The sequence below is a fragment of the Syngnathus floridae genome, chromosome 11 (genome assembly GCF_059516105.1).
Source record: "Syngnathus floridae isolate MCC-2025c chromosome 11, RoL_Sflo_1.0, whole genome shotgun sequence".
In the NCBI taxonomy this organism is placed as follows: domain Eukaryota; kingdom Metazoa; phylum Chordata; class Actinopteri; order Syngnathiformes; family Syngnathidae; genus Syngnathus; species Syngnathus floridae.
The window spans coordinates 3,051,932-3,076,880 of record NC_142423.1 but is presented as its reverse complement, the minus strand read 5'-3'; the positions used below and the strand labels follow the sequence as shown (position 1 = coordinate 3,076,880).

The 24,949-nt window shown below is 48.7% G+C and overlaps 1 protein-coding gene across 10 annotated transcripts in view; it reads left to right on the top strand.

Annotated features, from left to right (window-relative positions):
• The window catches only part of chd6 (chromodomain helicase DNA binding protein 6), a 95,107-nt gene that overhangs the window by 66,437 nt on the left and 3,721 nt on the right, over positions 1-24,949 (top strand). For 8 of the 10 annotated variants that reach the window (XM_088390200.1, XM_088390192.1, XM_088390199.1 and 5 more), the window contains 21 exons: positions 117-241; positions 324-483; positions 1,141-1,230; positions 1,472-1,575; positions 1,645-1,774; positions 1,980-2,049; positions 2,115-2,172; positions 4,347-4,740; positions 5,171-5,379; positions 5,855-5,952; positions 6,030-6,254; positions 6,652-7,116; positions 7,469-7,696; positions 8,608-8,857; positions 9,551-10,150; positions 20,926-21,074; positions 21,205-21,402; positions 22,573-23,091; positions 23,206-23,442; positions 24,091-24,231; positions 24,783-24,887. In XM_088390200.1, the coding sequence (XP_088246326.1) occupies positions 117-241; positions 324-483; positions 1,141-1,230; positions 1,472-1,575; positions 1,645-1,774; positions 1,980-2,049; positions 2,115-2,172; positions 4,347-4,740; positions 5,171-5,379; positions 5,855-5,952; positions 6,030-6,254; positions 6,652-7,116; positions 7,469-7,696; positions 8,608-8,857; positions 9,551-10,150; positions 20,926-21,074; positions 21,205-21,402; positions 22,573-23,091; positions 23,206-23,442; positions 24,091-24,231; positions 24,783-24,887 (4,555 nt within the window). The remainder of the gene's footprint in view (positions 1-116; positions 242-323; positions 484-1,140; positions 1,231-1,471; positions 1,576-1,644; positions 1,775-1,979; positions 2,050-2,114; positions 2,173-4,346; positions 4,741-5,170; positions 5,380-5,854; positions 5,953-6,029; positions 6,255-6,651; positions 7,117-7,468; positions 7,697-8,607; positions 8,858-9,550; positions 10,151-20,925; positions 21,075-21,204; positions 21,403-22,572; positions 23,092-23,205; positions 23,443-24,090; positions 24,232-24,782; positions 24,888-24,949) is intronic. The other 2 variants (XM_088390198.1, XM_088390201.1) reach the window with 2 other exon arrangements.

The window sequence follows — 24,949 nt, the reverse complement described above, 5'->3', positions numbered from 1 at the left end:
CCACATAAAATTATGTGGCGGGCCGTATCTGGCCCCCGGGCTTTGAGTTTGAGAGCTGTGATCTAAATGAAACGCTTGTACGTTCCGGCATATATTGTTGTCTTTTCTTCCTTCAGGGCTCTGCTGGTTTACAGTCTGAAGCACTACAAAGGTGACGACAAGATCAAGAGCTTCATTTGGGACCTGATCTCCCCCAGCAAGGAGGGCCAGGACCAGGACCAAGAGCTGCTCAACCACTCCGGTCGGTACCGCAGACTTTTACGAGTCCAGCTGTCTCCATCAACGAGGGTTGACTTCCGCGTGCGTGCGTGTCTGCGCCTCAGGTCTGTCGGCTCCGGTTCCTCGTGGACGCAAGGGCAACAGACCCAAGAGTCCGCTGACTGTTCCAGAGCTGAAGAATGCCGACTGGTTGGCCCACTGCAACCCCGAAGTGGTTCTGCAGGACGACAGCTACAAGAAACACCTCAAACAGCATTGCAACAAGTCAGAGCAGCCCTACCTTTTACTTCATTCACCCCCAAAAAAGAATTGCGTTGCGACTTTGACAAAGCCACATCAAATTTGGTGGACATGTGCATCATCAGTAGACCCAACAAAAAGTCTAGCAAAACCATATGCCCGAAAAGATACCGGTAGTGAGCGCATTTTGTCAAGCAGCCGACACACTCGCCTCATTTTGGCCATTTTCGGTGACACTTAGGGAAGTAGTCTTGTCACTGTTAAAATTCAGCCCCCAAAATCAGAGAGAAATGTCTATCGAAAGAAGACCCACCAAGTCCCACGGGAAGTCTGCCCTTTTTGTGTGAAACAGTCTGTGTTGCCATTTTCAGGGAGCCTTCACAAATGAACATTGTTGACGAGAACTTTTTGGCAAGAAAATACACAGGAAGCTTGAGTTCGAGGTGCCGTTTGATCAGGCTGGCCATTGCCAAGGCTCTTTCAATGGCAAACTCGCTCTACCAACATGAATTCTGACATTGAAGCCATTTCAACCTCGTATCATGCACTTTTTGTCCAAGACAAGTCGATCCACTGAAAAGGAAGTGTGCCGTTTTGGCTTAAAGCCACTGCATAATTGTGGCGTTTGCCGCATTGGACTCTTTTCGCCTTGAATTAGTATGTTTGCGTGTTTGTGTGCAGGGTTCTACTTAGGGTGAGGATGTTGTACTACCTGAAGGTAGAGGTTCTGGGTGAAGCAGCCAATCAGGCTCTGGAGGGCACACCCGCCAGGTACAAGGCACCACACGTACTAACTCATAAATGTAGGACAATGCCAATGCAAGCCATGATGTTTGGTCATTGTTTCAGTTCATGTCAGTGGTAGTCACTCACGTTTCTGAATGCAGGCGCACACGCACACACACACACACACACACACACACACACACATACGCACACACTGAACTGAACTGAAACGTTGTAAGGTCAGAGCTCCGCACGAGTGAAATTCATATTCATTTGATGACTCCAGTAAGCTGGACGTGTCGCTGCCTGACATCGACTACATCGAGATTCCGGCGTCGTGGTGGGATGCCGATGCGGACAAGTCTTTGCTTGTAGGCGTCCATAAACACGGTGAGTTACCTGACACAATGTTTGATGCGTGAAGAAGAGGCACAGTGTTTGAAACATGCGCCCGAACAGGCTACGAGCGCTACAACGCCATGCGGGCTGACACCGACTTGTGCTTCCTGGAGAGGGTCGGCATGCCCGACGTCACCGCGCTTTCCACTGAGCAGGGAGGAGGAGAGCCAGCTGCCGACGCCGCTGACAGGTAGCGCTATGAAAGGGGGCAACAAAAACAAAGTAGCGACAGCAAAAACACTTGAACAACGGCACTGAAAACAACAACAAAAACAAAGATAGCCAGAACAAAGCAAACAGAGTAACCTTAGCAATAACAACCTTAGTAAGAACAAGCGGATTAGAGACAAATAATATAAGAGTGGGTGCGTGTTTGTTTTTATTCTTTTGAGCAGCATTGCAAAAGTGGACAACGTCAGCGAGAACGTAAACAGTCAAAGTGAAGGAGGAGACGACAACGACAAGGTACGTAGGGCGTACGTCTTCCTCGTCAGCTCTGTGACGTTTGCTCCTTTGCACACCTTGTTCAGGGAGAGGAGAGCCGATTGAGCACCGCCGACAAGCCGGACGGTGGCGCTGCTGCCCCAGGTCAGTACCCCCTTTCGCGCGAGCCTCACTATCAAGTGGAGACTTTCACACAACTCATCTGTGGTTGCCTTTTTACACGGAATTTGGATGGATGGAATCTCCCGTCGATCCGACGGATGAGTAGACTAGCAGTTATTTCTGTAAGTCTTACCAGCACAAAGATTGTTTTAGGTGTCAAGCGGCCATGCCGTCCCCTTGCCACCCTCTCGCCTTCAGAGGGTCGTTTGCCCAGCAGGTGCAGGTACTGCCACATGCAGGGCGGCCCAAGAAGGTGCAGCTTTTACAGCATCCCCAATCCAACCCTTAAATGCTGAGTGTCAAGCAGGGAGACATCAGGTTCCATTTTTTCATAGTCTTTGGTATGACTCGGCCGGGGATCGAATCCACGACTTCCCAGTCTCAGGGCGGACATTCATACCACAAGGCAGAGATGGGGCCTCGAGTCACTGTGACTTGGACTCAAGTCGACTCGAGTCGCTGTTTTGATAACTTGTGACTTGACTTGACAAAAAATGAAAAAACTTGAGACTCGACTTGGACTTGGAAATTAAAGACTCGGGACTTGACTTGACTTGAGACACGATGACTTGAATGACTTCAGTGTTATTTAGTTTATGTTTTCAGTTTGAATATAAAATTAATAATACATTAAAAAAATAATATCGATAACACAGTAGGAGTGCAGGCTGAGAATGGCGTTGTCATGATTGGATCACTACCCTGTCAATCAATCAGTCGTGCCCTCTCTACCTACGGAACATGTTTATTGGAGAATCACGCCCCTTTATATCAGACATGCGCAAACATGTCAGCGGGAGCGGTACCGCGAGTCATAACCTTCGGCAATCGCAATTACTTTTATGACAGCAAAATATGCAACAAAAACATTTCGGACAGCCAGACGACAACTTCAAACTTTGTCCGTCATTTGAAGAACCATTCTACCAAGTAAAATTTGCAACTCAAATGTGTCAGATACTGTCGGCAGACGTTCATTTGTTTAGATTGAGCTGTCAATAAATCATTGTATGAGGTAATTTCTTTTTTGTTTGATTCCATGGTGTATTTTACTGAATATCAGTAATTACAGTGCAAATCCAAATTATTGTCATATTTTTTAAACAGGTTAGACACATTGGACAATGATGGTTACTTAAAGTTACTGATATCTTGTCTTTTCACTACTAAGATTAGATTCTGCGGGTAAAATTGCAACAATAAGGTGACTTGACTTGGACTTGACTTGACCTATTTAAGGACTTGACTTGGACTTGACTTGACCTATTTAAGGACTTGACTTGACTTGCCCAAGAAAAATATGACTTGGGACTTACTTGAGACTTGCACATGTGTGACTTGGTCCCATCTCTGCCACAAGGCCACTGAGCACTTTACTGGTTTACCACTACACGCAATTTACCGTGTTTGAAAAGGCAGGCTCTCTTTTTGAAAGGCAGACAAACATGAACAGTTTAGTAAAAGGTTGTGTAAAAGGCACAAACAAGACTTAAGAAAAAAAGTCAGGACGTCTGTATGAAAGGCACCTGCAGGCTCTATCTGAAAGTTGAAGGCAGATTTAAAAAAACAACACTATTTTGCACAAGAAGATTAAAAAAAAAGGTTTTGCAAGATAACTGTCCTTTAAAACTAAGATCCCCAACCACCAGGCCACGGACCGGTACCAGTCTGTGGGTCATTTGGTACTGGGCCGCACAGAAAAAAAAAAAAAAAAAAAATATCGACAATCAAATAATTTAGGTCAAGACGCTCGTCCCGGTCACGTAACATGTTTCCCCAGTCGAGCCCACAAAGCTACGGAGCAGATACTTAATGATGAGTTTTATTTTTATGCCGTTTTTATTACAAATGTTTCATATATTTATATAAAGGCCGGTCCATGAAAATATTGTCTGACATGTAACCGATCCGTGGCGCAAAAAAGGTTGGGAACCGCTGCTTTAAAAGACACGGGCAGGTCAAAAATGCAGTTCTCTTCGTGACGAGCAGACAGGCAAATAAAAGCAATTTTGCAATATTTCTGTGGAACAAAACCCCCACCAGAAAAAATGGTTTGTGTGATAAGTGCAGGCAGAAAAAAAAGACCACTTTTGCAGATGGTGAAGCGTGAAAGTCAGAGCAGCCTATCGATGATGTTTGCCTTTGACGCTCGCCAGACTCGCATGCAGCGGCTGCTGACTTGTGCGCCCAGGACGCCACGCTGGTGACGACCATGTTCGATGGGGCGGTGGGAAGCGGCACGGGAGTGGCGGCCCTCCATGTGGTCCATGCGCGCCCCCTTTGGCCCACTGGCCCGGCGCTGACAGCCCGCCTGCGCCGCCTCATCACAGCCTACCAGCGCTTCACGCTGCGCCGCGAGCCCCCGCTGCGCCCCGACTTCCTCCTCCACGACGGCCTGGCGGCCCTTGGGGTGGGGGCCGGCAGCGCGGGAGGCGCCCCTCTCGGGCACCACGCGGGGGGAGCACTGGCTTGGCAGCTTGGCGAGGAGTTGAGGCGCTGCTCCGCCTCCCACGCTGAATCAGACGCTGTTTTTATGGAGTGGCAGAGAAGGTGAGAGGATGATTGACTTTGTCAATACTTTTTGCAGCTCTAAGTGTGAAATGGACAGGCAGATAAACATCAGCTTAGCAGATCTCTGTGTGAAAGACACGGACAGGTGAAAATGTAATTTTCTTTTTTCAGTTTGATTGTGCAGAAGCAGACAAAATCCACAATTGTGCGAATGTTTGTGAAATGCGCGAATTCCAAATTTTTGTGTGAAAGGCACAGGGAAAATAAGATGGGCAATTTGCAAACAGGTATCAATCTGAAAATTTAACTAATGTCTTTGAATGGCTCAGGGCGATCAAACAAATTTAACAATCTGCATGTTAACATGTCAGGCAAGTCAAAATCAACAATTTGTGTGTAAAGCCAGGACAGTTTGTTTTCCTTTCTGGTCGGTGTGTCTGAAAGGTCAGTTGTGTATGGTGTTTGTAAGATGGAGCCGGCGCGAGCAGATGGACTTTTACCGCACGGTGTCGTCCTTTGGCGTGGCCTTCGATCCCGAGAGGAAAGCCTTCGACTGGTCGCAGTTTCGCGTGCTGGCGCGTCTGGAAAGGAAGACGGACGACAGCTTGGAAAGATACTTCAATTCCTTCGTCAGCATGTGTCGCACCGCCTGCAAGCTCCCGCCCAGGAAGGAGGAAGGTGACCTGTTTCAGGGCAGCACAGTTGCGCTTGACTAGAAGCTTTAAGACAAAGGCACACAGCCACGCTTCCTTTTAAAGAACATTGCCGGCCGGTGCTCTACCCAAAGTCATTTGCATGCTAATGGCCAATTAACATTGGCATCTGGGAGTGATGTTCCCTCAATTATGTTGCAGGATCACATACGCACACACAGGCAATCAGGAAAGAAAACACTAATAGAAAAACACCTGAATCAAGTGCTCAACATGCAGCATTGAATGGGCGGCCCGAGTTGAGTCTCGGATGGTAATTCAGAGTAGTTGACTTTTGGTAGTTGAGCGAATACATTTAGTTTTGTATATTTCTCATAATTTCAAGATCAATAAGATAAGCGTGGTTATTTGTATTTGTTTGCGTATTTGCCCAGCCTTCGTCTCTGGCGGTCCTCTTCTCTGTCTGAACCTGTATTCTCCCCATCCTCTCTGCCACACAGGTTTGACGGACGCTGCCATTCCAGTGGAGCCTCTGACAGAAGAGCGAGCTGCTCGGACCTTATACCGCATCGAGCTTCTCCGCAAGATCCGCGAGCAGGTGACTAAATCGCTAACGCCGCAAACGGGTAAGATGCCGAGCGAGTCATCAACAGCCGGGATCCCGGTCGCCCTCAGGTTCTGCGTCACCCGCTGCTGTCGGCGCGCCTGCAGCTGTGCCGCCCCTCCCTCTACCTCCCTGTGTGGTGGGAGTCGGGCAAGCACGACCGCGATCTCCTGGTTGGGGCGGCGCGACACGGCCTGAGTCGCACCGACTTCTACATCCTCAACGACCCGCAGCTCAGCTTCCTGGAGGCCCACCGCAACTACGTGAGGGGACACCACGCCTCGCATCTTCACAGGGTACGTGAAGAAAAGTGCCCGGTCTCTAATTGTGGATTGATTGATTTGATTGCGGATGTTAGCAAAGCGCGATACTGGAGAAATCAAGAGGAGTGGCCATTCATTGTCACCTAAGCCATGACGTATATTGCCAGCCCCATTAAACAGAATTTGACATCAAGAGTGGCACATTGCTCCTTGTTGATTTGGCTTTGTTTCATCATTGAACAATGGCAAGTAAACAACAATGACCATGTCACAAACAGTAACTGCAACCAAAATGTTTTCACTTCAAACGCAATCCGTATGTTTCTTAGATTCCGAGAAACATTTCTTGATGGCGTATGTATGAATCTCAAGGCACCATCGTATTATTTTTTTGTGACTAAACCTTCGATGGATCTGCTGTCCTCCCCAGCTGCCGCCCCCTCACTGTTGCCTGTACGACGCGGCCCAGCCTCCAGACTATCCCCAGCAGGCCGCCCAGCAGGTCACCATTCCCTCTGCTCCCTCGTCGTCCTCCCCCTCTTCTCACCTCCGCGCTCCGCCTCCACCTACCTTGGACGAGGCGACCGCTACAGGCCTGGGAATGGTTTCCACCTCTCGGGGGGACTTCCTGGACTGCCCTCCACTGGACGAGAGCCTGGCCGACCTGGACCCCATGTCTGCGGAAGCCTTGCACGGCGCCAAGGCCTCTAAGGATGCCCTGAACGGCTTCCCCTTCAACTCAGCGGCGGGCGGTCAGAGAATGCTTAACCCGTATGGACGACTAGGCGGGACTGATCTCTGCTCCGAGTTGAGGAGCGACGTGCTGGTGGGTGAGCAGGGATCGTCCGAAGAGACCGGGCTGCTGGCGCCGTCCGTGGAGTTGGATCGGCTGCAGGTATTTCAGCACGCTTCCCTCACCGCACACCAACCAACAAATGGAAACATGCTACCCTCTCCCAAAAAGAAAAGAAGCAGAAAAAGAAACAAAGCGGGCGCAACAGTAACATGCAACAGTTTGGGGCAGCGGCGCACAGCTCCAGAGCTGCATGCAGCTCCTTCATCCTCCTGATGGTGGTGAGCGCGCTGGCGAGGTCCAGTTGTGCTGGCCCTGTCAGAAGTGGTAGAAGCCGGCCCCGTATATTCTTAATACATAAATGTAAGATAAGAAGAAGCCAAATGAACAGGATGATTGCATCGCTTTCTTTCTTTCTGTCCGTCTGCCGGTACTGAGCAAGCATTGCGTGCAGGCGCCCTGGGACGGGACCGACCACTCCAGCCCAGCACACCACATGTTCAACGAGTCGGACCCCATCTTGGGTCCCACGGGCTTCCTGGAGGAGGACGAGGAGTCTGGGCGGGGCGACGGCACAGCCGATGGGACTCTGGAAGAGTGTCTGGGCCTCCCTCCCCCGTCTTCGCCCTCTCACCCCTCGGCCGCAGACTCCGTAGAGTCGTCCAGTTTCCTGCTTTTCAAGGTTTGTGCTGCTTGGCAGGACTTAGACTCGTAGCATTGTCCATCCTGCTATTGCACACAGATGACGTTCTCACCTTCCGTTTGCGTCCAATTAAGAATAAAGTCTTTGAAAGGGAAAAGATGAATAATCCAGGGATTCATATCAGACAGCTTTTAATAAAGTTTGAAAAGATCCCCAGTTCGCCTGTTGAACTCGTCATGACGGCAATCCCTAAAGAGCATTTGTTCTCAACTGCTACGGAACTTTGTATTGGTCAGCTGGAATCCTGCCATTTATTGTCGTCGCCATCCATATTCTATGCTTTTCAATGGGCACACTCTGCCAAATTCAGCTTTGTCAATGAACAGGACTGTAAACTGCAAGGAATCTCTGCTCATATGTTATGAAGGAGCAAATGGCAACAGGGAGGAAGTCGCACAAGTTTAGGGACCTGACACTTGAACAGAGAACCTGTAGGAATGCTACGAACAGAGTGCAGGTTACCAAAACTGTGTGTCGCCATGATGCAAAAAGGTAACTCAGTTCGTGTCAGTCAGCATCACTCAAAGCGCATGCTTCATGGTTGAATATCTGGACAGAAAGTAATATTTTGCCATTAAAGCCCTTTTTCGCTCTGTAGAAGCTTACAGGAAATAAGCGGCTGATAAACCTTTGTAGTCTTAACATAAACATGTTGGAACACACACATACGGGTAGAAAAGCATGGGTGGTGTCAACTTTGAAACCCAGCGAGAGTATTCAAATAGTCATGAGTCAGCAGTGCGAGTTCAATGCTTATATTGTCATTAGCTGACCAGTCGGGCTGCAGCCAATATGGGCCAGTCTGCTTTGAAAGCAGCCGAATAGGTTCAAGCATTGTCCGCTTTTGGACTACGATGCAATTCTCTGCTCATCCGTCTGCTTGTGATCAGGACATTGGCGTGAACGAAGAAGCAGGCGTGGAGCAAAACGACCTGGCGGCGAGCCCGCTGCCGCCCTACATCCCCCCGCACACCCCGCTCTCCTCCCCTGACATCGCGGGCCACCGGGAGGAGGATGTCGGGAGCCAGAACGCAGATGGAGGTGCAAGTGAAGGCCCAGGCAGAGGTGGCTTCCGCTTTGACGGCAAGTGCCAAGACGTGGGCACCGAAAAAGATGGCCTTCTGCTTGACGCACACAAAGGTATCGGCACAAGTGGCTGCAAAAAAGCTCGGCTTGTGGCCTCTCTGTCAACGTACGAGGGTGAGAGAGCCCGCTGAGCTCATGACGTGTGCTCAAATTGAATGCCGGTTTCTTAACTCGGTATTACATTGGACGAGGGCGAGGCTTTCAAAGTGGGGTATCAAGACAGGCCAAGGTTTGAAAGTGGATGTTGAGTAGGAAATTCAGGGTCGGCTTTTAAGCAGAAGACTTTAGCCTTACACTCGGGTACTGCTACTCAACAGGCAGGTCAACCAACTCCCCGAGTAGAAGCACCTGGCTTTCAAATTAGGGTTGCAATATGAAATTTGGGTTCTAATTTGAAATGATAGGGAGTCAAATTTAAGATTAGGTTTAGGGATTAAAACCAGGGCCACGGCTTCAGGTTAGGCTTTGGAGCCTCAGGACGGAGTCGCTCAGTGGTAGAGCTGCCGTCCCCCAAGCCAAAGGTCGGGGCTTCGTTCCCCGACTATTGTTCCAAGGATCGCGCCAGCGAGGCGCTGAGCCCCCGGTTCCTCCTGAGGCCGCCTCATCCATCACAAAATTTGGACTTTAAGAAGCCAGGATCAGTGTTGTAATTTTCTCGGGTTTCAAACTGGGGCTTAAAATGAAGGTCTTCTTGAAGTTTCCAATCAAGCATTCAAATGAGGTTTGATCGTGTCTGTGACTTGGCAGCCGTTCTTCCGAGTCTGCGTCTGCCTTTGGACTTGGCACACATGGGTGCTGGCGAGCCTCCGTCGTCGGCGTTGAGGGATCCGGTGGACGGCATGGAGGTTCCCAACCAGCTCATGTGTCCCATGGAGGAGGTGGACACCTTGATGTTTGCCGAGGAAGAAGAGGAGGAGGAGAACGACGACGAGGAGCACACCGGCGTGACCGACTTGATGACCGGGGCTCACAGAGCGCTTCTCCAAGAAGACGGGTGCCTCAGCGGCCACCCCGTTGCCGAGCGGACGGCCGATGGCTTCTGTCTTCTGGACGACACTACGGCGGACCAGCGGGGTGAGCCGGCAGCGCCGCCTTCAGAGGAGAAATCGGAGCTCCGGATCAAGACCGAAGACCAGGACCTTGAGACGAGCACCGTCAAGTCGGAAGTCGGAGTCCGCCCTGTAGGCGAATCCGTAGAACAGGACGCCCTCCGGCCCACAGCTGAGGAAACCGAGCCGGGTGCTCTGGACTCGAAGGACAGTGGGCGGAACTTTGTGGAGGCCAAGACAGAGCGGCCGGGCCAACTCAGGGGTCAGCCCAAGGACAACGACTTGCCCTCTTCACCAGGTAAGGGCCGCTCCGCTACATCCACACTTGCACACCGGGGGCCACATTCACGACAGCTTTGCGTCGCTTTTGTGCGGCACGAAGCGGTAAAAATGGGGCAAAAACACACGTCGCTGGGTAGTATGCATCTCGACGCGCTGGTGGTATTTTCCCCGATTTAAACATCAGAGACATTTCCCACCTCTGTGCAAATGAGCCTCATTTTGATTCACTCTCATTCAAATTCGAGCTCCAGTTTGGTTACCAGAGCAGCGTGAGGGATTACTCTGTGACCAACATACACAAGACATTACTTCGGCCATTACTCATTTGCACGAGGGCTTGTCGTCCAAAATGAGCAACCTCTGTCCAACTGATAATTTTAAAGACGCTACTTGGGCTTGGAATCATAATCATAAAACCGTACGATGACCTTCATTAAAAGAACAAGAATTGCATTGAGAGAAATGCAGGACTTTTATTTCCTCTCAAATGAGAAGTTCATTTGAAGTTGCTGCACGGATTTCTCAGAGCCGAGCTGATGTGAAAGTAACTGAAACTGACGGATCGTAGCGCGACGCCAGATCCGCGGCCGCCACTGGGAATCCTCCCGGCGCAATTGGACTCGCGGTCGCATTAGTGTCCCACTCCAACGTCGCCGGATTCGCTGCCGTTGCCGGACCTCGAGCCAACAACGCTAGACCCGCGGTCGGTGCTGCACTTCGTCCCAGCAACGCTGGACCTGTGACCGTCGGTGACTGCGTGCCAGTTACGCCGGACCTGCGGTCTACACCGGACCTCCAGGAGGCTAACACCATCAGCCCCAGGAGGAGAGCTTCCATCTGGCCCAGTGTGCTAGCACAACCAGCCCCTGGAAGAGAGCTAACATCAGGCTCAGTAAGCTAGTACCACCAACCCCAAGAGGACAGCCACCACCAGGCTCAGCAGACTACCATCACCAGGCTCAGGAGGATAGCCACCACTAGCTCCAGTGAGTTGGCACCACCAGCCGCCCTAGGAGGTCATCTGACACCGGGTTGAGTGGGATAGCATCTCCAGCCCCAGGGGGAAAGCTACCATCAGTTACAGGTTGATAGTCAGGATGGCCATGAAATTGCTCCAGAAGGACATGGAGGAGCCGAAGCTATCAATGGAAGTGATGTCTTCAACTCTTGAAACCATAATGAAGCAACAGGCCATTATTACAGAGCTGATGGGAGAGGTGAAGCAGCTCAAACAATTAAATACTGAACAAAATAAGAAAATAGTCACCCTGGAAAATAGATTAGACAACTTGGAGCAGTATTCCAGAATGAGCGATGTCATCATCACAGGTTTAAAGATTAAACCACGAAGCTACCAGCAGGCTGTGAAAGGCCTTGCTTCAGAGGACTATCCTGAACATGAGGAGACAACCGAGGAGCAGGTAAAATCTTTCCTCCACAGCAAAGACATCGTCATTGACACTATCAATATTGAGGCATGCCACACTCTGCCAACGAGGAGTCTAGATAGCAAGATACCACCTATAATTGTCCGTTTTACAAATAGGAAAAGTAAGATAAATCTACTCAAACAAGGTAGGAAACTAAAAGGCACCAACGTATACATGAATGAACACCTTACCAAGAAAAATGATGAAATAGCTAAAAAAGCAAGAGCTCTTAAGAAAAACAGTAAAATACAGTCCACTTGGACTGCAGGTTGTAAGGTATTCATCAAACCTGTTGGAGCAGCAGAGCGTTCTCATGGTTTCTGCATTAGTGCCATAGAGCAACTTAAGCGGTATGAAGGAGATCAGTAACCTGTACATCATTACGTAGAACCTCAAGTTCTGATACTTTTATATAATGGAAGGTAAAAAACCTGGTGAAATTATCAACCTATCATGAACAGTACTGACAAATGCCTTTCCTTTCCAACTGGTCTGTTTAACAAGCAAGCACTGATAGCTGAAAATGAAGAACTTGATTTGAAAACATTTGATTACACTGATCATAAGGGATTTGATATAGAGAACAATATTGATCCTGTGAATAACTTCTTTATCAACTACAATCAAACGAACTGTAAATACTACACTGTAGAGCAATTTAGCGAGAATGTAGCAACAAATAGGGCAATGTCAATTATACATTTTAATAGTAGGAGCTTGAAAGCAAACATCTCTAAGATCAAACAATGTTTAAAAGATATGAATAATCCGTTTACTGTTATTGCAATATCTGAAACCTGGTTAAAGGAAGATCAGTCTGAAAAGATTGACATAGAGGGGTATGAGAGTTATACATTAAATAGGATGGGAAAAAGATGCGGAGGGGTTGCTCTATTCATAGACAAAAACTATAAGTCAAAAGTCAAAGTCAAAGTCAGCTTTATTGTCAATTTCTCCACATGCCAAAGACACACAAAGAAACCGAAATTTCGTTCCCCCCTATCCCACGGTGACAAGACATGGCTCACAACAGACAAACAAGTAAACAAGTATAACAAAAGCGTGCTGATTAAATAATGAATGAATAACACAACAATAAATGGATAAATAAGAGGAGCAGAAAAAAAAAAGGAGCAAGTGCGCGTACAGCAGACATTCCCGAAAATAGCGCAACAGTGCCGCACGCTACGCAGAAGGGGGTAGCGAGTTCAGGGCCCTAACAGCCTGGAGAAAGAAGCTGTTGGCGAGTCTGGTGGTGCGGGAGCGCAGGCTCCTGTACCTCTTCCCAGAGGGCAGAAGGTCAAACAAAGAGTGAGCCGGGTGACTCACATCTCTGGCAATCGAGGTTGCCTTGCGGGCGAGATGGGAGGTGTAAATGTCCTTCAGGGAAGCACCAATAATCTTACCAGCCGTATTCACTATGCGCTGCAGGGCCTTCAAGTTCTGTTCAGTGCAGTTACCACCCCAGACAGCGATGCAACTGGTGAGGACGCTCTCAATGGTGCCACGGTAGAATGTAGACAGGACTGCCTGAGGAGCACATGCACGCCTGAGCTTCCGCAGGAAGTACAGGCGGCGCTGAGCTTTCTTTGCCAGTGACGAGGTGTTTGCGGACCAGGAGAGGTCCTCACTGATGTGCACCCCCAGGAACTTGGTGCAGCTCACCCTCTCCACCACAGCACCGTCGATGATCAGCGGCAGGTGTGTTGTGCGACCCTTCCGGAAGTCAACAATGATTTCCTTGGTTTTATTGACGTTCAGCAGGAGGTTGTTGTCCCTGCACCACGTGGTCAGAAGGTCAACTTCCGACCTGTACCGAGTCTCGTCGCCCTTCGTGATGAGACCCACCAGAGTCGTGTCGTCAGCAAACTTCACTATGCGGTTGTCGCTGTAGGTCGCAGTGCAGTCATGTGTCAGCAGGGTGAAGAGCAATGGACTGAGCACGCAGCCCTGGGGGCCCCCCGTGCTCAGTGTGATGCTGGCGGAGATCTTGTCGCCAACACGCACCACCTGAGGCCTCTGACAGAGGAAGTCCAGTACCCAGTTGCAGAGGGAGGTACTGAGGCCCAGCTCGTCGAGTTTGCAGATGAGTCGCTGCGGCACAATGGTGTTGAAGGCAGAGCTGAAGTCTACAAACAGCAACCTCACATATGAGTCCTTTCTCTCCAGGTGGGTGAGGGCCGAGTGGAGGGCAGAGCAGATGGCATCCTCAGAGGACCGCTTGGCACGGTACGCAAACTGGAAAGGGTCAATGGTGGGGGGGAGAACGGACTTGATGTGCTCCATGACCAGCCGCTCAAAGCACTTCATGATGATGGGCGTCAGTGCCACAGGGCGCTAGTCATTGAAGCAGGACGGTGCAGGTTTCTTCGGCACAGGAACGATGGTGGCAGCCTTGAAATACGAGGGGACGATGGCCTGCTGCAGGGAAACGTTAAAGATGTCCGTGAAGACACCCGACAGCTCCCCAGCGCAGTCCTTCAGCGCTCGACCCGGGATGTTGTCAGGGCCCGCCGCCTTACGGGTGTCAATAGCGGCAAGCGCCCTCCTCACACCGTCGGCAGAGAGGCGCAGGGGCTGCTCGTGTGGGGGGGGAGTGGTCTTCAGCGGGCAAGTGCTGTTCTGGGCGTCGAAGCGAGCAAAGAAGCGGTTCAGATCGTTCAGCAGACGGACGTCGCCCTCACAGCTCCTCGGCGCGGGGTTGTAGTCCGTGATGGTCTGAATGCCCCGCCAAAGGCTACGTGCGTCCTTGCTGTCCTTGAAGTGGGTGGAGACCTTGCACGAGAACGCCTTCTTCGCTTCTTTGATGCCTCGGGACAGGTCGGCCCTCGCTGTCCTCAAGCCAGCCTCATCCCCCGCTCTGAAAGCCTTGTCCCTGGCCCTCAACAGTCTGAGGACAGCCCCCGTCAGCCACGGCTTCCAGTTCGCGCGAGTGACGACGGATTTCGAGCAAGTCACATCATCGATGCACTTCGTGATGTAAGAGGTAACAGAGTCAGTATACTCCTCTATTTCCGTCCAACCGTTGTAGGTGGCTGCCTGCCTAAACAAGTCCCAGTCAGTGGTGTCGAAGCAGTCACGAAGTGCATCGGAGGCACCCTCAGGCCACACTCGAACCTGCCTCCGAACCGGCCTGGATGCCTTTACCAATTGTCTGTATGCGGGCAAAAGCAAAACGGTGAGATGGTCAGAAAGCCCCAGATGGGGGAGGGGGGTGGCTTTGAAAGCTCCCTTTTGCGCCGAGTAGACTAGGTCCAGGAAGCTGTCTCCACGTGTCGGAAAAGGAACATGCTGGTGAAGCCTCGGGAAAACAGACTTCAGGTTGGCATGATTGAAGTCTCCAGCGAAGATGGTGAAACCGTCAGGGTGCGCTGTTTGCTGTTCACTGACAGCCTGGTACAGTTCACCAAGCGCCGCGATCCTGTCTCCTTCGATGTTGGAAGGCGGGATGTATACCGCGACTAGCAGAATCGCGGTAAATTCCCTCGGCAGATAAAAAGGACGGCACTTAATGATCACAAACTCCACAAGCGGCGAGCAGTGCTTACATACCACCACAGAGTCCCGGCACCATTCTTAATTCTTAATTCATTCTATAAGTGTAAGGTAGTAAGAAATATGTCTCAAGCAATAGATAATCTCATGGAATGTATTACTGTTGAAATAGAAATGGAATCATCAAAAAACATTCTGGTAAGCTGTGTATACAGATGTCCAGGTTCAAGTATTGGGGCATTTAGTGAACTATTATCAAGAATGTATGAAAGAAAAATCAATACGAAAATGGTCTATGTCTGTGGTGATTATAATATAGATCTACTGAACCCACTTCAGCTGACTCCAATAACAGAATTCATTAACTTAATGTACAGTATGAGTCTTTACCAGGAAAGCCAGGATATCCTTCTTACTTTGTAAACAGAAACAATATAACTATAAATGAACTTGCAATGATTGCAGAGGAGTTTAATGATTACTATGTTGGTATTGGGCCTACTTTGGCGGAAGAAGTACCAAAAAAAAGGGAGTACAAGTGACCTAATTAAGGATGTACCCATAGCCAAAAGTATGGTTCTAAGGGGAACGGATGAGACGGAAATAATAGAAATTGTTAGAGGATTTAAAGGTAAAAAGTCAACTGATTGTAATGGAATAGATATGTCACTTGTTAAAAATATTATTGAAAGTGTGGTGAAACCCCTAACACATATTTGCAACCGATCCCTGACAAATGGTGTTTTTCCGAGTGGAATGAAAACAGCTAAAATTATTCCGATATATAAAGCTGGGGACAAACACATATTCTCAAATTACAGGCCAATATCTTTACTCCCACAATTCTCCAAAATACTAGAAAAAATATTTTATAAAAGGCTTGATGATTTCATCACAAAACAAAATATTCTGTGTGACCAACAGTATGGATTTCGGAAAAATAGAACCACCACAATGGCTTTGTTAGATTTCGTAGCTGAAATAACAACAGCTATTGAAAATAAACAATATGCTGTAGGTGTCTTCTTGGATCTTAAGAAAGCTTTTGATTCTGTAAATTATAAAATACTGTTAACAAAACTTGAGAGATATGGCATACGAGGTATGCCACTCACTTGGTTAAACAGTTATTTATCAAACAGGAATCAATATGTGCAATTAATGGACTTCAAATCAAAACTAAAGCAGGTAAAGTGTGGGGTTCCTCAGGGCTCAATATTAGGCCCCTTGTTATTTATTTTGTATGTTAATGATATGTGCAAGGTCTCCAGGTTACTCAAGGCCGTAGTTTTTGCAGATGACACGAATCTGCTCTGTAGTGGGGACGACCCGGACCAATTACTGGATACTGCGGGTATTGAAATGGAAAAATTACAGAGTTGGTTTGACACAAATAAACTTACATTGAATTTAAGTAAAACAAGGTATATTATATTTGGAAACCGTCCGACAAACACAGACAAAATTCTTACAATAAATAATATAGAAATAGAAAGAGTGAATGAAGTAAAATTTCTTGGAGTGCTAATAGATAAAAAATTAAGTTGGAAACCACATATAATGTATATCAAATCAAAGATCTCAAAATCGCTGGCAGTATTGTATAAAGTAAAAGATCTTATAAAGCAAACATCATTATATTCCTTGTACTGCTCCTTCATACTCCCATACATTATGGACTGTATGGAGGTGTGGGGCAACACATACAAAACAAACACAGATCCAATCTACATTCTACAAAAAAAAGCAATACGACTTGTAAATAATGTTGATTACAGAGAACCATCTAACCCTCTTTTTGTAAAACTGAATGCACTGAAATACAATGATCTAGTCGATTTTAAAACCATCCAACTCATGTACAAAATAAAAAATAATTAATTACCAAACAGTATCCAGAGGTTGTTTGAGTGGAGGGAAAGTACCTATTATTTAAGAGGAACACTTATGTTTAAAAGAGATTTGGTGAGAACAACTTTAAAGTTGCATTGTATAACAGCTAAACGTGTGGAATTATGGAACACCAGCAGTGACGAACTAAAGAATTGTAGTACTTTACCTCAGTTTAAAAAAATGTATAAAGGCAAAATACTGATGGGATACCGTAGCATGCTGTGAGGTGTTTAAACTGCTTTTGTATTTATCTAAAGGAGGTGTATGTATGTATAAGTGTGTGTATGTATAATATCTATATGTATGTATCTATGTATGTCAAAGTCAGCTTTATTGTCAATTTCTCCACATGCCAAAGACACACAAAGAAACCGAAATTTCGTTCCCCCCTATCCCACGTTGACAAGACATGGCTCACAACAGACAAACAAGTAAACAAGTATAACAAAAGCGTGCTGAATAAATAATGAATAAATAACACAACAATAAATAAATAAATAAATAAGAGGAGCAGAAAAAAAAGGAGCAAGTGCGCGTACAGCAGACATTCCCGAAAATAGCGCAACAGTGCCGCACGCTACGCAGAAGGGGGTAGCGAGTTCAAAGCCCTAACAGCCTGGAGAAAGAAGCTGTTGGCGAGTCTGGTGGTGCAGGAGCGCAGGCTCCTGTACCTCTTCCCAGAGGGCAGAAGGTCAAACAAAGAGTTAGCCGGGTGACTCACATCTCTGGCAATCGAGGTTGCCTTGCGGGCGAGATGGGAGGTGTAAATGTCCTTCAGGGAGGGGAGCGAAGCACCAATAATCTTACCAGCCGTATTCACTATGCGCTGCAGGGCCTTCAAGTTCTGTTCAGTGCAATTACCACCCCAGACAGCGATGCAACTGGTGAGGACGCTCTCAATGGTGCCACGGTAGAATGTAGACAGGACTGCCTGAGGAGCACATGCACGCCTGAGCTTCCGCAGGAAGTACAGGCGGCGCTGAGCTTTCTTTGCCAGTGACGAGGTGTTTGCGGACCAGGAGAGGTCCTCACTGATGTGCACCCCCAGGAACTTGGTGCAGCTCACCCTCTCCACCACAGCACCGTCGATGATCAGCGGCAGGTGTGTTGTGTGACCCTTCCGGAAGTCAACAATAATTTCCTTGGTCTTATTGACGTTCAGCAGGAGGTTGTTGTCCCTGCACCACGTGGTCAGAAGGTCAACTTCCGACCTGTACCGAGTCTCGTCGCCCTTCGTGATGAGACCCACCAGAGTCGTGCCGTCAGCAAACTTCACTATGCGGTTGTCGCTGTAGGTCGCAGTGCAGTCATGCGTCAGCAGGGTGAAGAGCAATGGACTGAGCACGCAGCCCTGGGGGGCCCCCGTGCTCAGCGTGATGCTGGCGGAGATTTTGTCGCCAACACGCACCACCTGAGGCCTCTGACAGAGGAAGTCCAGTAGCCAGTTGCAGAGAGAGGTACTGAGGCCCAGCTCGTCGAGTTTGCAGATGAGTCGCTGCGGCACAATGGTGTTGAAGGCAGAGCTGAAGTCCACAAACAGCAACCTCACATATGAGTCCTTTCTCTCCAGGTGGGTGAGGGCCGAGTGGAGGGCAGAGCAGATGGCATCCTCAGAGGACCGCTTGGATCGGTACGCAAACTGGAAAGGGTCAATGGTGGGGGGGAGAACGGACTTGATGTGCTCCATGACCAGCCGCTCAAAGCACTTCATGATGATGGGCGTCAGTGCCACAGGGCGGTAGTCATTGAAGCAGGACGGTGCAGGTTTCTTCGGCACAGGAACGATGGTGGCAGCCTTGAAACACGAGGGGACGATGGCCTGTTGCAGGGAAACGTTAAAGATGTCCGTGAAGACACCCGACAGCTCCCCAGCGCAGTCCTTCAGCGCTCGACCCGGGATGTTGTCAGGGCCCGCCGCCTTACGGGTGTCAATAACGGCAAGCGCCCTCCTCACACCGTCGGCAGAGAGGCGTAGGGGCTGCTCGTGTGGGGGGGGAGTGGCCTTCAGCGGGCAAGTGCTGTTCTGGGCGTCGAAGCGAGCAAAGAAGCTGTTCAGATCGTTCAGCAGACGGACGTCGCCCTCACAGCTCCTCGGCGCGGGCTTGTAGTCCGTGATGGTCTGAATGCCCCGCCAAAGGCTACGTGCGTCCTTGCTGTCCTTGAAGTGGGTGGAGACCTTGCACGAGAACGCCTTCTTCGCTTCTTTGATGCCTCGGGACAGGTCGGCCCTCGCTGTCCTCAAGCCAGCCTCATCCCCCGCTCTGAAAGCCTTGTCCCTGGCCCTCAACAGTCTGAGGACAGCCCCCGTCAGCCACGGCTTCCAGTTCGCGCGAGTGACGACGGATTTCGAGCAAGTCACATCATCGATGCACTTCATGATGTAAGAGGTAACAGAGTCAGTATACTCCTCTATTTCCGTCCAACCGTTGTAGGTGGCTGCCTGCCTAAACAAGTCCCAGTCAGTGGTGTCGAAGCAGTCACGAAGTGCATCGGAGGCACCCTCAGGCCACACTCGAACCTGCCTCCGAACCGGCCTGGATGCCTTTACCAATTGTCTGTATGCGGGCAAAAGCAAAACGGTGAGATGGTCAGAAAGCCCCAGATGGGGGAGGGGGGTGGCTTTGAAAGCTCCCTTTTGCGCCGAGTAGACTAGGTCCAGGAAGCTGTCTCCACGTGTCGGAAAAGGAACATGCTGGTGAAGCCTCGGGAAAACAGACTTCAGGTTGGCATGATTGAAGTCTCCAGCGAAGATGGTGAAACCGTCAGGGTGCGCTGTTTGCTGTTCACTGACAGCCTGGTACAGTTCACCAAGCGCCGCGATCCTGTCTCCTTCGATGTTGGAAGGCGGGATGTATACCGCGACTAGCAGAATCGCGGTAAATTCCCTCGGCAGATAAAAAGGACGGCACTTAATGATCACAAACTCCACAAGCGGCGAGCAGTGCTTACATACCACCACAGAGTCCCGGCACCATTCTTCTCGGATGTAGACGCATATCCCACCTCCTCGCGACTTTCCCCCTCGTACAATGGCACGGTCCGCCCGACAGCACACTAGCTGCTCCAGATGCACGGCAGAGTCCGCATCAGAGTCCGTATGTATCACACATACATATGTGTGTGTATATGTCTATATGTGTGTAATATATATGTGTATATGTATGTATGTGTATGTATGTATGTCTACATGCATGTATATATGTATGTATATATATATATATATATATGTATGCATATGTACGTGTATGTGTGTATATGTGTATGTATGTATATGTATATATATATATATGTATATCTTTAACATATCTGAAAATGGACAAATCTTGACGGAATCAAGCAAACGTGGTTACAAGGGGTAGAGCTAGATAAGCCTAGGCTTCCTTCTACTCCCTTTTGAACAAATAAGATTTTTACGATAAAGTGAAAATTTATAACGCAATGTTTTTTTCTTTTCTTTCTTCTCTATTGTACTATGGAGTTATTATTTTCAGTATTTTTTTTTTTACTTTCTTTTCTTGTATTTTTTTAAATGTTCGAAATAAATAAACAAACAAAAAAAAAACAGTCAAATACAACCAGAAGGGGCCTGATAGAAATGACACGTTGAATCGGCAGTTTGAAACGAGTGCCTTTTGAGTTGTGATTTGAATCGAGCCAAAGAGTCTCCTCCAAACTGGTATCGTTTGACCATGCCGCAATGCCCGCAATGGTAAATTGTGGGGTAGCCTTTGCCCTGGGCTGCCTTGAGCGCAAAATCCTTTGTGAATGGGACGTTAAGGGCGAGAGCAAATGAAGGCACTGCCAAATGCATTTTCCATGCTTTGCCTGATTCAGCTTATCATAATTCATTCATGTCGGACAGGCATTTGAAACATGTCTCGTTCCCAATGCCATAGCAAAGATCATTTGGAGCGTCGTCTCGCGAGTCACTGCGCCCGTTCCTTGCTGAGATGTCAATGTTGGTGTGTTACAGTGACGGCGGCCGAGGACTATTCCCGAAGTCCCGGCTTTACCGCTCCCTTCACTGTGTGCGAGTCCCCCGAAATCCACGACGCCCGGGAGCCCACCATTGCTCAGCTGCTCCAGGAGAAAGCGCTTTACTCCTATTCCGACTGGCCCAAGGTACTCCGACCGTTACATCACAGCATCGTTGCGTTCTGTTTTGTGCCACAAAGTTGGAGTACTCACAAGATAGTTTGGGTTGACTTCTTGTCTCATGCCGAGGCGTCCCTTGTTTGTTTGGTCTCGGCAGGACCGCGTGATCATCAACCGTTTGGACAGCATCTGTCACGCCATTCTGAAGGGCAAATGGCCTTCGGCCAGTGACCAGTACGACTCACCAGCCTCAGTCTGTGCCAACCACTTGGCCCGGCAGCAGCTGCAGCGCACTGCCTTCAACCCGGGCCTGGCGTTCCCCATCATACCGCCTCCTCTTGCCAGACTGCCCAAGGTGAGCTGAAGCCGTTCAGCTTTTCTGCTTGACGTCATGCCACGTGCCTGCACATGCATGTGTTCGCGTATGCGCGTCGTTTTCTTTAACGCTTTCGTCGTACTTACGAAGAAACAGCTCAAATGTACATGACATGGATGCTTGGTACCAGTTTTGAGCCTTTAAACAACAACTGGAAATGTCCAAAACAGCCACTACAAAGTAAGCAAAATGGCAGACGTTTCAGAAACGGCATTCATTTGTGGCTCGACATTAGCTGTGCTCAATCGGTCATAGGTCTGCTTCAATCAAAATGGCTGACTTCCTATTTTTATTCAGGCATGGTTTGTTGAGACTTTTTTGTAGAATACATCATAGAAGACATGTCTCCAAAATGTTCATGTTTCTCACTGAAATTGGCGTCTGGGGTTGAGTTTATCAAAAATTGAAGGAGCCTTGTGAATGTGCAAAACAAACCTAAAATGGTTGGTGCAAACAAAACTGGATGAATTCCTTTTGAGGCATGGGTTCTTGAAAGATTTTTGCAGGTTTAAACATACTTTCAACTAATGTTTATTTTAAGAAGTGATTAATCTCATTTATTTTGTAACTTCATCAATGAATCAAATAAAAAAAAAAAAAGAATCCACCCTTTATTAAAAAAATTGACAGTGAAGAAAATGCAAAAAAAATAAATTAGGGTATCGCCCCTGTTTTGGTCCGTTAGAAAAATGGCACGTGTCTATCATTGTTTATCACTATACAAACAGAAATTTCAGTTGCAGAAGAAACACGCAACCAATCGACTTTTATGGAGGGTGGGTGAGAATATTTATCTCTTTTATCAAATTGTGAGGCTTTGGATGACTCTAAATTAAAAAAGGTCCCTAAACTAATTTTAACGGATAATTGTTGCCGTTTTTCTCTGGGTCAAATTTGATGTCAGCAAGTGAAAATGGCCCCGTGGGCTGTGCTTAATCCAGTTGAGCCTAAATTGTCTGCTTCAAAGCAAAATTCACTGTGTTATTTGGGCCATTGCCATTTTTTGTTGAGGATTCCCTCATAATCGAAGCCTTCCCAAGTGGTTTTGGCATCAGAGGTGCAATTTTGATGTGTGTACTAAATAATGCTGCTGCTCATTTTGTGTTTTAACCAGCCTATCGTTCTTGTGTGTCTTGTCCACTCCGGCAGTACTCGGGGCGGGGCGGCGGCCGCAGGGCTTGGCGCCTCACCTCCCTCCCTTTCTTACAGGAGAGACTGGTGGCACCGGGCTTCCTCCCCGAACTCAAGCATTCCGTAGGGCGGCACTCCTTTGAAGCAGCACCAACGGCTAAGGCCCTAGCGGGGAAGGCAGCGGCGAGCAGGACGCCTGGGGTGGACGCACCGCCGGCCAATCTCTTGATGAACGGTTGGCAGGAGGCGGCAATGGATCTCAGCAAGTCGCCAGGCGACTCACTGGCTTCTGGGTCAGGGGACGCCACCTGCAAGGTGCCGCCGCCTATTACGGCGCCCCAGCCGGGCTCAGCGGCAATGGACATGGCGGGAATCCTGCAGGCTGGGCTTATCCACCCAGTGACAGGACAGATTGTCAACGGAAGTCTGAGGGGCGACGACTGCCTGAGGAGGAGACGGGGACGCAGGAGAAACGTTGAGGCGCTCTACTCGGAATTCACTAAAGCTCAAGCCATGCGCCTCCCTGACACAGCACAGGTGACTCAGTCTACACTTTGGCATCCACCCCAAACCATAAACTATCCATCTGCGGTGGATAGAAGGCCATTTACCTACATACCACGTCCGTGGATGTATTGTACGCATGTCCAGGATCGCGCCGAGGCTCTGAGCCCGTCGGCGGCGGTGCCATCCACGTCAGCTCAGTCAGCCTCATCCTCAGAGTGTCCGGCGGCGGCACCGCCTATGACATCGTCTGCACCCACTTCGGCGTCCACGCCGCCCCGCCCCGAGGCGGCAGCCATGGAGCGGGAGGGGACCGCCGGCAAAGGGTTGATGGAGTGGCTGCGACACAAACCGGGATACAGCTTGGACCTTCCTTTGGTTCATGTATGTTATTTCACACTTTGCATTTTTCTAAAAAATGCCTGTTGCGCATTCGGTACGTGGGGGTGGGGTGGAGGTATTTGCTGGAGGGCAACTTGAATTTTGGAAATACCTTTGCCATAAGTATAAAGTTAGCCGAAAGCAAAGAGGGAGGACTCAAACAACTTGCTGGGAGTTGAACTTGTACAAAAAAAATCCAACATTTATTGCTTTAGTAATTGGTGCACTGGTTGATGACAACATAACAATTCAAACAACTGCCTCTAAATTTGGTGCATTATTCGCTGCTATTCAGAAATGTTAATAGTACAATACATTTTTTGAATGTTGCAGACATTACAACTGTAAGGTTTGAAACAACGCTAATAGTAAATAATAATAATCAAAGTTGATTTTTATAATAAGGATATGTTGAAGCCCACAAATCAGATTTAATTTGGGGAATAAGAAGAATGATTGAACAAATGTAGTTCAAAGCCTCTAAAAGGCTATTTAAGTGGCTTCAGCGATACTAAAACAAGGATGACAATACATCTCTGGCAAAAAAAAACGCGCGGGTTGAGCAGAAATAATCATGGTAATGATTGCAACCAATAATAGCAAGCAGACATGGCAAAATCACTCCTGACTTGTGGTCTTTGCCCTTGGCAGGTTGGCACGGGGGTGTTGCACGGTTTGGTGGAGCGGCCCAAGCAGCGGCGCCACCGTTGCAAAGATCCCACCAAGCTGGACGTCAACTCCTTGACAGGCGAGGAGCGTGTGCCAGTAGTGCACCGCGCCACCGGACGCCGGGTATGTCCACGCCGCCTTTGTTTGTCAGCGCGCTGCCGGAGGGGTTAGAGCAGTGGTTCTTAACCTTGTTGGAGGTACCGAACCCCACCAGTTTCATACGCCCATTCACCGAACCCCTCTTTAGTGAAAATTATATATAGTTTTTTTTTTTTTCAAATTCAAGACATGGATGTTTTTTACTGGTGCACAAAATGAGCCGTGCATGAACATCACCTTGTTCAAAGAACAAAACATTAGCGGCCGCATGAACTCACAACAAATTACATACTTACAAATCAGTGTGACTACTGCTGTTGCCTTTGTGAGACCAGTTCAGATATGCGTCATCGTGAATTTACATGATAAATCAGGTGTGTTTGGACTTCCGCAGTGGAGGCTCTACCGAACCTCTGAGACAGACTCACCGAACCCCTAGGGTTCGATCAAATCAGGTTAAGCACCACTGGGTTAGAGGCAGGAGGGTCGGCCCTCTGACCCAGCCTCCTCTATGGTCTGAATGTGCGCCGGTGCCGCTCAATCCATTGTCCAACTTGTGTTCTCCCGCCTTGCAGCTGGGTGGCGCGATGGCTCCAGCCATCAAGGAGCTGTCCCGCTGGTTGGATGCCAACTCAGAGTATTTTGTGGCTCCAGACTGGGCGGACGTGGTCAAACAATCTGTGAGTGACAAACACTTTTGTGGTCTCACCCACGGGCATTGCCGCCAATCCCGTCTGATCAA